The sequence below is a fragment of the Emys orbicularis genome, chromosome 3, assembly GCF_028017835.1.
Source record: "Emys orbicularis isolate rEmyOrb1 chromosome 3, rEmyOrb1.hap1, whole genome shotgun sequence".
Lineage (NCBI taxonomy): Eukaryota > Metazoa > Chordata > Testudines > Emydidae > Emys > Emys orbicularis.
The window spans coordinates 60,704,680-60,717,847 of record NC_088685.1 but is presented as its reverse complement, the minus strand read 5'-3'; the positions used below and the strand labels follow the sequence as shown (position 1 = coordinate 60,717,847).

At 44.4% G+C, this 13,168-nt stretch overlaps 1 protein-coding gene across 1 annotated transcript in view; it reads right to left on the bottom strand.

Moving 5' to 3' along the window:
* The window catches only part of DDX43 (DEAD-box helicase 43), a 75,279-nt gene that overhangs the window by 10,402 nt on the left and 51,709 nt on the right, over positions 1-13,168 (bottom strand). Inside the window, exons 13-15 of the mRNA XM_065401945.1 lie at positions 6,319-6,432; positions 5,430-5,564; positions 748-835 (exon numbers count right to left, since the gene is read on the bottom strand). Coding sequence (XP_065258017.1) covers positions 748-835; positions 5,430-5,564; positions 6,319-6,432 — 337 coding nt within the window. The remainder of the gene's footprint in view (positions 1-747; positions 836-5,429; positions 5,565-6,318; positions 6,433-13,168) is intronic.

Genomic DNA, 13,168 nt, shown 5'->3' with positions numbered 1-13,168 from the left:
AGGAGGGGCAGGTTTTAAAGTCAGGAGACTTAGTTCAGTTATGAGTAATTCCCTGTATCAAGGGAAAAAATATTTTCCCTTGAAGAAGAAAAATAATTATACCTAATATTCCTCACCATAATCCTAATCGTTGCACACATATTTACAAGTACCTACAAGGAAAACAGTTTACACAAGCGCATTGAGGCCTGGACACTGCCAAGGTTTCGTCTCAGAGCCACAAATAATAAGGAAATTAGGGACAGCGGAGCCCGCTCCACCCTTTAAGCCTGTGAACTGAACAGGAGGACACTCAGGTATGCACGGCCCTAGTGGATGCTGCTGGCCAAAAGACAGGGCACATGCATACCAAGAGTGGATTACATATGGACAATCATATAATAAATTCTTTTCGGAAAACCCAGTCCACTCCCTTGTATAGTCCTTTTTCACTGCTGAGCTGAAGGGCTTAATTGAAGTTAGGCAGACTCTGCCATACTGAATGGCAACAGCCTCTGTCTTTTGGCTTCTCTTTTTACAACTGAGGTACAGTACCACTGCCAGAATGTCCAATCTCTGATTTTTTTTTTGAAGGCTGGAGGGCCCAAGCTCCCAATTTTCCCAGTGAAACTACGAACGATACGGTTAAGAACGGGCTTCTCAGTAAGCTTCTCCCCTATGCTAAAATACCATTTCAAATGGGATCTAGTCATATTTAAACAATTGAGAGCTATGTACACATTGCCCTGCTAAGGTAAATATTCTTACTTGATTTGCTCTTTCAAGAATGCTGATCAGCTCAGATGCAATCCTCCAGTCATTCCTAGTGACAAGCGTTACAGCCTCCCCTGTGCGTCTAAGAGAAAAATATATTCTTACTCTTCAAGAGAAGAGAAAACTACATTGTTGGACACTTCCTACCAGTATATGCTTGAAACAGTAACAGAATTAACTTCAGAGGCTACACCTGTTCCTACAGCAAAGCCAAGCCAAGCCAAAAAAAAAAAAAAAATCTGATGCCAATCCATTTTGAAGGAGACTAGATGTCTGTTTAGAAACAGAGTGTAGAACTTCAGCTAACTAGAATAAAGGCATAAGAAGCTAAACTTGTTCAAGGAGAGGAGAAAGAAGCGCAAAGTATTGAGATTTCAGAAATAACTTTGCAATTTGTAAATTAAGTTTTTATTAACAGAACTGGTGGAAAAGGCTAGACTCCTCAATGGTGTTGCTTTTACTATGTAAACTGATTTATTGCTGCCCCATTAACGTCTTTAGGCCTGGTACTTAATTCATTCGCGTAGAAAACTCATTTAACAATTCATTTCTGAATATGGTATGTCTATACCTATAATGGACCACTTTGAAAAAGGTTAACATTTAGTACAACACTAACAAACACTAATCTGAAGTCTTCTAGAAAACTAAACATTGAGCACATTAAGCCAAACTCAGAAAAGCACAAAATGGACCCACAAGTGGTTGGGTGAATGCACACACTGCAAGAGCAGCCTGCATGTTCGTATTCTGTCTAGCCTGAAATGATCTCTTCCCTTCTCCCAACGAATTATTCCAGTCAGAAGCAGGAATAATCTATTGGGGAAAATGATGTGTTTAGTGACAATCCTAGGGGTGAAACATGGTAATAAACCCACAAACAGGGGTACTACAACCCAGCCTCTGTCCTGTTCCTGTCAGCGCTATTACTTGATGAAGTACCCTCTCTACTGGCCTGAAGCCAAAGAAGAACAGAACAGACAATTTCTCTGAGCAATTTACAATAGCTCCAAGGCACTACCAGTGATTGGTGCCTTCTCGTGCTGCTGGTCACTGGTTTTCAGAATTTGGCCCATTGTCTATGTGTCTCCTGTATGGTTTTTCCTCACAGAATGGAATTTTTGTGCACAAGCTTTCCAAGCAGACAATTACTGTCACACTGCCTGGGCTAGGAAGAGACTGGACTTCTCTCTGCTTCACCTGTAGATCCTAGAAAATGTTTTCTAGCTTCATAGTTACTCCTCTGCAGCAACAGCAATGAATTGGTACATTTAAAAAAAAAAAAAAAAGTCTGCAGCTATGCAATCAGTTTTGGCAATCTGCTGCTGAATCCTCTGTCCTGCTTCTAGACTTTTAAACCTCTTCAGATTCGGCTGTACAGAGCAGAAACATATATACACATTTAAAGAGCTCACTCCTAAGTCTCATCCACATTAGGCACAAATGAGTTATCAGACATTTTACATTCTTATGTCTTGTCCATAAACAATTTGCAAGAAGACCATACCTTTACGGGTTACAACAGTAGTGCTGCATTAAATGTTCCCTAAATACTCTTACTACTAACCACTTATGTGTTTCATCTGTAGATCTTACAGCACTAATTAACTAGGTAGATCACCATTTTACAAATGGGAAAATGGAGGCACAAAGGTTAAGTGACTTGCCCTACGTTAAAGAGCAACTGAATGTCAGAACTGAAATCAGAAATCTGGTCCCATGATTCCTAGTCCATGTCTCATCCACTGGACCTTGCTGCAAGACACGTTGACCACTTTCAAACTTCTTTACTTCCTCTTATTGCTGGAGAATGTCATTTATGAAATTTGAAGTATGAAAATCAATAAGAAAGTCTTTACAGTCAGTTCTCATTCTGCTTAATACTACTTTAAAAAGGATGAAGTTTACATAGTAAAGTGTTTTTTCTGACATTGAAATATTGTAACCATATACATCAATAGCTTAAAAGCAGTGCAATTTCCATATATAAAGAGATCTAAAATAAATATATATTCCATATCTGTAAGAACAAATCTGTACAATACATTAAAATGAACTCCCTAGAATAAAATCCAAGAAACATACTAATATAGAAGCATTAGGAAAACGCCTATCAACAAAGCTCCAACCCATTAGAGGCTCAGTACAGCCTTCTTAGGCAAACCACACCTGTCTTATGTTGCCTCAGTAAAGCATCTTCATTAGCAGCGGCTGTTCCTTTTTGTTAAATCAGAAGTTCCCAAACTGGATCACAACCCCAAGTGGAGTAACTCCATCAGCAGATGGGGTTGCGGCAATCCCAAGTATGCAGAGGTTGCCGTTTTGCAAAATGGCGCCCTCCGCACAGCATGACCCCACACATGCAAGGTCACGCCGCATAGAGGATGTTTTTAGCTCTGCAAAATGGCATCCTCCATAGCGTGACCTCCTCTATGTGATGTGATCTTGCACGTACAGTGTGCATGAGGTAACACTGCACAGAGGATGCCATTTTAAAATGGCGTCCTCCATGTTGTCTGGGGAAGCAATACATGTGAAAACGAGGTCATGTAGGGAAAATGGGATAACTGCTATAATGAGGGTCACCACCCCACAATGCTCATGATTTCTTTTGGGATGAATAATACTATATAAATGTAAAGTTATAATATTCTCTGCCGTCATTATTATTTGATTAAGGTAGAATGGGAACAGGTTTAGAGCCCCATTGTACTGCCAGTGATAGTCATGAAACTGGAGCAAAATGGCTACAACTACCTGCAAGAAGTTCAGAAATACCAAGTATGTTTTCAAATTCCATCTCCCAGTGTACTATGGGGACAAATACTTACTCTGTGCTCTTTCATTTGACTTCTGGGGGAATTCCACACCAAAAAAAAAAAAAATTCTGCACTAAAATATTTGAAAATTCTGCAAAATTCTGCACATTTTGTCAAAACACAACAATATAATCATGCCTGTTTCAATTATCTTGGTAATTTATTTCAAAATATCTGTCAGCAAGTATGTCTAACAGTACAGAGCAAAAAAAAGATTCTGGTAATGTTTTTTTGGCAAATAGATGCCTTACTAGGCATATTAATACAGAACTCTGTATAATTCATTTAAATTACAATACAGAACTGTATTTCCTGCACCTGTCAAAAGCAGTGCAAAGGTTTGGGGGAGTCAGAAGTAAGAGGAGCTGAGGGAGAGGGGAGGGGCCTAGGAGTGAACTTGGAGGGTGTTGGGTGTGGGTAGGAGGTTTTTCTTTGGGGTGTGTGTGGGATTGTTAGGGTGTTGGGAAGCCTCCCCCATGCAAATCCTGGCTGACCCCAAGCCTCTCCCATTCAGTCAGGCACATCTGCCCCTGTCCCCGCACCCCTTATCCCCATGGGTCTCTGCAGCCCCACTTCCCCGTCCCCAGGCTCAACACTGTCACCCCACTAGCTCCTGAGCCCATGCTCCAGTCTGTCCCCCCCCACTAGCCATTCTCAACCCCAGTCTGTGACCCCCCCAGCAGCTCTGTGTGCCCCACTCTGTCCTAACCTGGCTCCACAGGCAGGGTGCTGTGATGAACTTCTACTCTTGGGGGAATTCTGCAGCACTGGGCATGGAATTTTGTATTTTCCTGCATAAAATACATTTTGCCTAAGAAGTGTTGCAGTTCTGCCTTTTGCCCACCAGAGGCAGCTGTGGCACTAGAACAGCCAGCATGAATGCAGCTGGCTGTTCTGGCGCCACAGCAGCCTCAGGTGGGAAAAAGCAGAACTGCTGCACTTGGGCAAAATGTTTTTTTTAGCAAGACAGAGGACTGCTGCATGTCCGCAGATGCGCAAAAATCCCTAAGGAGTATCATTTGCAGTAAGAACAACTGACATCTTAATTTTAAACATACTTCAAAATCATAATTATATCTTTAATGGAGAGAGAGTTTCCCTATGAACTTAATCACTTCCTGTATACAGAGTAATAATTTAAATGGCACTTGTTTTATAGGCATTATTGGCACACTTTTTATGGCTCAAGGCTAAGAAGAAATCAGAAACTAGCTGCAGTCTTTATATCACAAATACCATATATCACCAAATGCTGACAGAAGGCTATATAGAAAGTATGTTTTTTCATCATCTTATTTCTTTTGTTAAATTTCTGGAGTTAATGTGGCATTCAAACCTTTCTTTGAAGCCAACAAGCTGTATGACTGTAGTAAGGTGAAACTCTTGACATTCAAAGTCTGCTTGTTGATGGAATTCCTAGGGAGCTGACTGAGAATTTTATACAGTAGTTATAATGCAGAATAGATTTAAGATAAGGAAATAATCTAGAACATCTTCAAAAATATGACTCTACTCAGGTTTAAACCCATTTTCATTTTTTGTTTATAACCCAAGTAATTACCAACCTCACACCAGTACCCTGATGTGCCTTTTGCTAACTGATTTCAAAACACACAATGCCAGAAATGGAACATTAATATTTGAAATGTATCTTGGTATACACATCATACTCTGGAAGCATCATTTACTGTTGATCTCACATTGCATCAGCAGTAAGATTTACATTATCTGTTGCTCTAACAAACCATATATTAAAAATGTACATTAAATAAAAATGTGAGTAATCCTAAGTAGCAAGCTTTACTGTCATTTTTAAAAGATGAGATAATTTAGTTTATATGTAGAAAAACCACTTACCCTGCTCGTCCAGTACGACCTACTCTATGAACGTACTCTTCAATGTTCCGAGGGAAATCAAAATTGAAAACATGAGTAATATCCTGTACATCAAGCCCACGGGATGCTAAATCTGTAGCTATCAATATTCTCACTCTTCCTGCAATAAGCATGTATGGAAAATATACATTGGTCTTTTATCTTGCTAATGTACAATACACAATCTATCCACCTTCAATGCTTATATGGCCTCCATTATCCTAGTATCAGAGCACCACACAATCCAACCTTTTTAGCCTCGCAGCACCAAGTGATGAAAGTAATTCCTATTACTACCAACATTTTACAAATGGGGAGCTGAGGCACAGAAAGACTTGCCCATCACACAAGAAATCTAGTTGATCAGCAAATTGAACCCAGATCTTCCAAGTCTCAAGTCAACATCCCAACGACTGGACTAGCCTTCATCTTAATGCCATTCTCCTTAGCAGGACACAATCATGGACCAGGTTGGTTTTAATACACGAAAACCACCACCCAACAAACATTTCATACTCAGATAGCCTTCATTCTAACAAAATACTGTTTGTTTTTAAATTCCAAAATATAAGAGAAGTCAGCAGTACTTTAAACTGTCATCTCATTTTCACTCATGGCCATTTCAATTTTCAACGGATAAAGCAACAACTTGTCTCCTCTTCCGTACCATGTTTTTCTAGCACTAGTATTTGGTACATTAATACAATTAAAAATATTGGGAGTCTTACTCCCACACATTTAACATTGAAGTTATTTTACTTTTAACTGCTCTGTGTTACAAAAACCATTATGCTACTGGTGTGGATATTAAGTTTTATACAGTATATTCTGAAACTGCCAGGCTCAACAGAATAGCATTCAAGGGCAATACTTGCCTTTCTTAAAGTCATCCAAAGCTTGTTCTCGATCACACTGTTCTCTGTTGCCATGAAGAGACTGAACTGGAATTCCTTGGAGACTAAAATCACTTGATAAGTCATCAGCTCTAAAATTAGATAGAAGTACCTTTGAATACTTTAAAATGTATGAGGAATGAACCACTAGCAAATAGTTATGAACATAAGCATTCCTATCTTAGACAAAAGTCTGCTCTAGTTAAGAAGACACTTATTGTGACAGTACTGGAAGTGAGCACACCTAAGCAAATATAAATTTGGTGAACTCTTTCAAATGTCAATATCTGAATGCTCATTCAGATCAGACTTGTTGCCTAAGTTCTGAGGGGCAGCTTGGGAGACAAACTAGAGTCTGACTGTAGATACTCGTATGGTCCCTATCACAGTAGCATTTGAAAACCTCCCGTGTATGTATAGATTTATCCTTACAATACCCTTGGAAGACAGAAAAGAACTGTATCTATTTTACACAGGAAGAACTGAGGCACAGGGATTTAGGGACTCTCTGAATACTACACAGGAAGTCTGTTGCAGAACCACAACAGAATTCCAATTGTGATCACCTTTAGAGAACGTGTGGAAAGAAAAAAAAACTAATGAAGCCTACTTCACACCTTTAGTAGCTCAAGAGCATATTAAAAACAAGCAGATACCATTTCAAGATTTCTCTCACTTTTGGCACACATGCAGACCATTTAATGGGTTCCCTGATCCTTTAATGGTAGAAAATGCTTCTTTGGCCCAGAGGGTACACTAATATTCTTTCTACAATGTACTTCGTGAACACATATTGTGAAGGTCTTTTGCTACTTTCAGCTTCAGTTTACTATCTTGTTAAATAATGGAAAGGTTTCAAAGTATTTAGAATATGTTTAACAGAAGGTACCTTCATTATCTGTATTTGAAGGATAACTACTGGGATATTCCTCATGGGGATAAAACAGTTTCATATTTCCAATAACTCAATTCCAAGTGAACATCCTTAAGGGTATGTCTACACTACGAGAGTAGTTCGATTTTACTTAAATCGAATATGTGGAATCGATATTGCAAAGTCGAACGTGTGTGTCCACACTAAGGACAGTAATTCGACTTTGTGAGTCCACACTAACGGGGCAAGCGTCGACATTGGAAGCGGTGCACTGTGGGCAGCTATCCCACAGTTCCCGCAGTCCCCGCTGCCCATTGGAATTCTGGGTCGAGCCCCCAATGCCTTCTAGGGAAAAAAATGTGTCGAGGGTGGTTTTGGGTAACTGTCGTCATCCAACCGTCACTCCCACCCTCCCTCCCTGAAAGCGCCGGCGGGAAATCAGTTCGCGCACTTTTCTGGTCAGTGACAGCGCGGACGCCACAGCACTGCGAGCATGGAGCCCGCTGCGACCATCGCTGCAGTTGTGGCCGTTGTCAACGCCTCGCAGCTTATCATCCACCTTTCCCAGAGGCAGATGCAGATAAATCAGGCGAGGAGGCTACGGCACCGCGGTGAGGGCCTGAAGTCTGAGAGTAGCACAGACCTGTCAGAAAGCACGGGACCCAGCGCCGAGGACATCACGGTGACAATGGGTCATGTGGATGTTGTGGAACGGCGATTCTGGGCCCGGGAAACAAGCACGGACTGGTGGGACCGCATAGTGCTGCAGGTCTGGGATGAATCCCAGTGACTGCGAAACTTTCGCATGCGGAAGGGGACTTTCCTTGAACTTTGTGAGTTGCTGTCCCCTGCCCTGAAGCGCAATGACACCCGGATGCGAGCAGCCCTGAGTGTCTAGAAGCGAGTGGCCATAGCCCTCTGGAAGCTTGCAACGCCAGACAGCTACTGGTCAGTCGCGAACCACTTTGGCATGGGCAAATCTACCGTGGGGGTTGTTGTGATGCAAGTAGCCAACGCAATCGTTGAGGTACTGCTCTCAAAGGTAGTGACCCTGGGAAACGCGCAGACCATCATAGATGGCTTCGCCGCGATGGGATTCCCAAACTGCGGTGGGGCTATAGATGGTACTCACATCCCTATCCTGGGACCGGACCACCAGGCCAGCCAGTACATCAACCGAAAGGGCTACTTTTCAATGATGCTGCAAGCACTGGTGGACCATAGGGGACGTTTTACAAACATCAATGTCGGATGGCCGGGTAAGGTTCATGACGCTCGTGTTTTCAGGAACTCTGGTCTGTTTAGACGGCTGCAGGAAGGTATTTACTTCCCGGACCACAAAATAACTCTTGGGGATGTGGAGATGCCTATAGTCATCCTCGGGGACCCAGCCTACCCGCTAATGCCCTGGCTCATGAAGCCCTACACTGGCGCCCTGGACACTGAAAAAGAACTGTTCAACTACCGGCTGAGCAAGTGCAGAATGGTGGTGGAGTGTGCTTTTGGCCGTCTCAAGGGGAGATGGAGAAGCTTACTGACTCGCTGTGATCTCAGCGAAACCAATATGCCCGTTGTTATTGCAGCTTGCTGTGTGCTCCACAATCTCTGTGAGAGCAAGGGTGAGACCTTTATGGCGGGGTGGGAGGTTGAGGCAAGTAGCCTGGCTTCTGATCACGCCCAGCCAGACAGCCGGGCGATTAGAAGAGCCCAGTGGGACGCGCTGTGCATCCGGGAGGCTTTGAAAGCTAGGTTCCTGAGTGAGCAGGGTAACCAGTGACTTTTCAGTTTGTGTACAGAGAAGCTGAACCTGCCCCCGTTTCTTTACCCACTAAATGTTCAGTATCCTCTCCAGTTACATACCCCGTTCCCCCCCTTCCAACACAAGTTTAAAAATAAAATCACTTCAATTTTGTTAATGAACACCGTTTTCTTTATTACTGTTTTCGTGGGAAAGTGTTGAACCTGGGATGCAGACTGTGGTGGGGAGCGGGTGTAGTGTAGTGATGCAAATGACGCTTCCAAACTCCAGGAATGACAGGCTCCGCAGTGGTGGACTGGTGGTTTCAACGGACCCTGCCACCCCTCCTGTTCGGGACTCTGTGTGGGGGGGGGCTATGTGACTTTGTGGCAGGGGGAGGACGGTTACAGATCCCCTGCTGCGTGGCTCTGTGATCCAGGATAAGGACCGCTGCATAAGATCTGTAACTGCCCTCCCCCGCCACAAAGTCACAGAGCACCCTCCACCCCCCACAGAACACTAAAACCACCTCCCAGAATGACCAGGGTAACTAGTGACTGCAATGTGTGTGTGCCCTGCTGCTGAACCTGCCCCCGCCTCTGTACCCTGGTAAAGGTGACTGTTATGTCCAATTACCAACCCCCTTCCCCCCCTTCAGACAGACTCTCCTCTAAAGAACATGATGGAAACAGTAATTAACAGAAACGTATTTTTTATTAGCAACTACAAATGAAACTGGGGGGTGAAATTTGGACGGGGGCTTGGGTGAGGCAGGAAGGAAAGGACTTGTCAAATTTTGGGGAATGAGAGCCTTCTAGTAGTAGAGCAGTCTGCAGGGGTGGAGTGAGAGTTTTCACGGACTCTGCCGCCCCTCCTTCTTTGGACTTTGGGTGAGGGGGGTATGGGACTTGGTGGCGGGGGAGGGCGGTTACAGATAGACTGCAGCGGGGCTCTGTCCTCCTGCCTCCGGTCCTGCAGAACATCCACAAGGCGCCGGAGCGTGTCCGTTTCCTCCCTCATTAGTCCAAGCAGCGTTTGAGTCGCCTGCTGGTCTTCCTGCCGCCACCTCTCCTCCCGTTCCATGTGTGAACGGTGCATTTGGGACAAGTTCTCCCTCCACTGGGTCTGCTGTGCTGCCTGGGCTCGGGAGCAGCCCATAAGTTCCGAGAACATGTCCTCCCGTGTCCTCTTCTTCCTACGCCTAATCTGCGCTAGCCTCTGGGAGTGTGATGCCAGGCTGGGTTGGGAGACCGTCGCAGCTGTGGGAATGGGAAAAAGGGAGTGAATTCCTCAGAAAGATAAATTTAGTTGTGAACAAAGAACATAGTCTCTCTCTGTAAAGAAGACCATGCACAGCACCTATCACATGTGCACTCAGGACAAGGTCGAATTTTCGGCCTTCGCATTCAGTGCCTGGGGTCTTGCAGTGCAGATCAGAGAAGCGGGGCAAGACACCGGAATTTGTGTAGCAGGCCGACATGGTAAGCCGTAGACTTGTGGCTGCTTAAAACTTTAATAGTTGCACTGGCCTCCTTTCACATTGAAAGCAATGCCAGTCCCTGCTGCCAGCAATCCGGCAAGCATGAGCTCTGCCCCTGTCCCACCCCCTCGTGGCTGTCCCAGGGAAAGATCCCTATATGCTGCCCCTCTCCCGCCTCCACCGCGTGGCTGTAAACCGCCGGTTACAGTTCTGTAAAGGAACGGGCAAGCAGTCCCAATACTAACATTCCCCTACCTAATTCAAAGCAGGTCACCATGAGCGACATCACCCTGATGAGGATCTCAGACACAGAAAAACAAAGAATGCTTCGGGAAAGCCTGCAAAGACCAGGGCCGTATGCCGCCATGCTCTGCAGGGCAATGATCCCGGAGTACTTGCTTGTCTCCTGGCGCGGAAATGTCTGCTATTACGGAGGACCCAATAAGGCCGCTCTCCCCAGGAACCTGATGCAAAGGCTTTCCAATTACCTCCAGGAGAGCTTCGTGGAGATGTCCATTGAGGATTTCAGCTCTATCCCCGGACATATAGACCGCATTTTACTGTAGCTGCACTGGCAGGGACTAAACAGTAGAGCGGCTTGGGCAGAACAATCATGCAAAACCGGACATTGTTAGATTTTTTATCAATAGTTGCACTGCCCAGGACTGAAACGTTAAGCGCCTAGGGCACACTAATCATGAGAAACCCATTGTTGTTATTGTTAATATTCCTGTTCTGTTAAAAATAAATGTTTACATGTTTAAAACACTTACTGGATGATCCTTCCCCTGATTCTGTGTCTGGGTTAACGGCTGGGGACGGTTGGTAGGGGATCTCTGTAAGGGTGATGAAGAGATCCTGGCTGTCGGGGAAATCAGCGTTGTAAGCGCTGTCGACTGCCTCGTCCTCCTCATCTCCTTCCTCATCTTCCCCGTCCACTAACATGTCCGAGGAACCGGCCGTTGACAATATCCCATCCTCAGAGTCCACGGTCAGTGGTGGGGTAGTGGTGGCGGCCGCACCTAGGATGGAATGCAGTGCCTCGTAGAAACGGGATGTCTGTGGCTGGGATCTGGAGCGTCCGTTTGCCACTTTGGTCTTCTGGTAGCCTTGTCTCAGCTCCTTGATTTTCACGCGGCACTGCGTTGCATCCCGGCTGTATCCTCTCTCTGCCATGGCTTTAGAGATCTTCTCGTAGATCTTTGCATTCCGTCTTTTGGAGCACAGCTCGGAAAGCACGGACTCATCGCCCCACACAGCGATCAGATCCAAGACTTCCCGATCAGTCCATGCTGGGGCCCTCTTTCTATTCTGAGATTGCACGGCCATCTCTGCTGGAGAGCTCTGCATCGTTGCCAGTGCTGCTGAGCTTGCCACGATGTCCAAACAGGAATTGAGATTCAAACTGGCCAGACAGGAAAAGGAATTCAAATTTTCCCGGGGCTTTTCCTGTGTGGCTGGTCAGAGCATCCGAGCTCAGACTGCTGTCCAGAGCGTCAACAGAGTGGTGCACTGTGGGATAGCTTCCGGAGCTATTACCGTCAATTTCCATCCACACCTAGCCTAATTCGACATGGCCATGTCAAATTTAGCGCTACTCCCCTCCTTGGGGAGGAGTACAGAAGTCGAATTTAAGAGACCTCTATGTCGAACTAAATAGCTTCGTGGTGTGGACGGGTGCAGGGTTAATTCGATGTAACGGCGCTAAATTCGACATCAACACCTAGTGTAGACCAGGCCTAAGAGAACTCACTGGCCAGGGGTGTTTTCTCTACCAGTCCAGGAGTGTAGCTCTACTTCAATGGCACGTACATTAGGAAAGTGGTCTATTACTGAAAAATCTTTTATGTACACTCATACCACATACATCAATTGGATAGATTTTACTAACTTTTAATCAGGGAAGGAGGCTTTTCCCCAAATAGAAAGCCCTGGTCAGAGAATATTTCTCACCCCAAAATACCTTCCCACAGAATTCAGGAAAAACAAGACTAAATACTTTTAGTCTTATTACAAGTCATTTATTATGAACTGGAAGTGCTATATGCACTGCCGCACACCTTTATGCAGAGAGTAAACAAAAACCATAGACTTCTGCTTATAACAGAACTTGCTTTAAATAAAGTGGTTTCAGCTCTAAAATGCTACCTACTAATGAAGAGATCTAACTAACTGATATTGTATGTTACTCAGGATACTTCCCCTATCAATTAATTATAACAGAGCAAAGAATATGTGCAAGTGAAATGTTTTCTACTTCTAAACGAACATATATTGAGGAAAGCTCATGCCCCATTTTTACTTCCTTCAGTCAACATTCTACATTATATATTGTTTTACAATAAAGGTTGTGCTAAACCCAATTTAAAGAAAATTCATACAGTCTTTTCAAAAATGACTCACACCTCCAGCTTTGTTTCGAGATAAGAAACTGCACTTCTGGTGTGGAGAACTGAACAGCTTCTGAACAAGGTAAAACTGCCCCAAGAAAACTAGTTATGACTAAGGTTAAGATTTTGTCAGTTATTTTTAGTAAAAGTCATGGACAGGTTGCAGGCAATAAACAAAAATTCATGGAAGCCCGTGACCTGTTTGACTTTTACTAAATAATGGGGGGGGGAAGGAAGAGGGGGTCTGACTGAAGCCCGAGAGGGCAGGAAAATGAGAGCCTGAGCCCTGCCGTGGGGGCAGTTGAGAGCTGCAGGGGCCTCCGCCTCCAGCGGCTGAGAGTTTTCC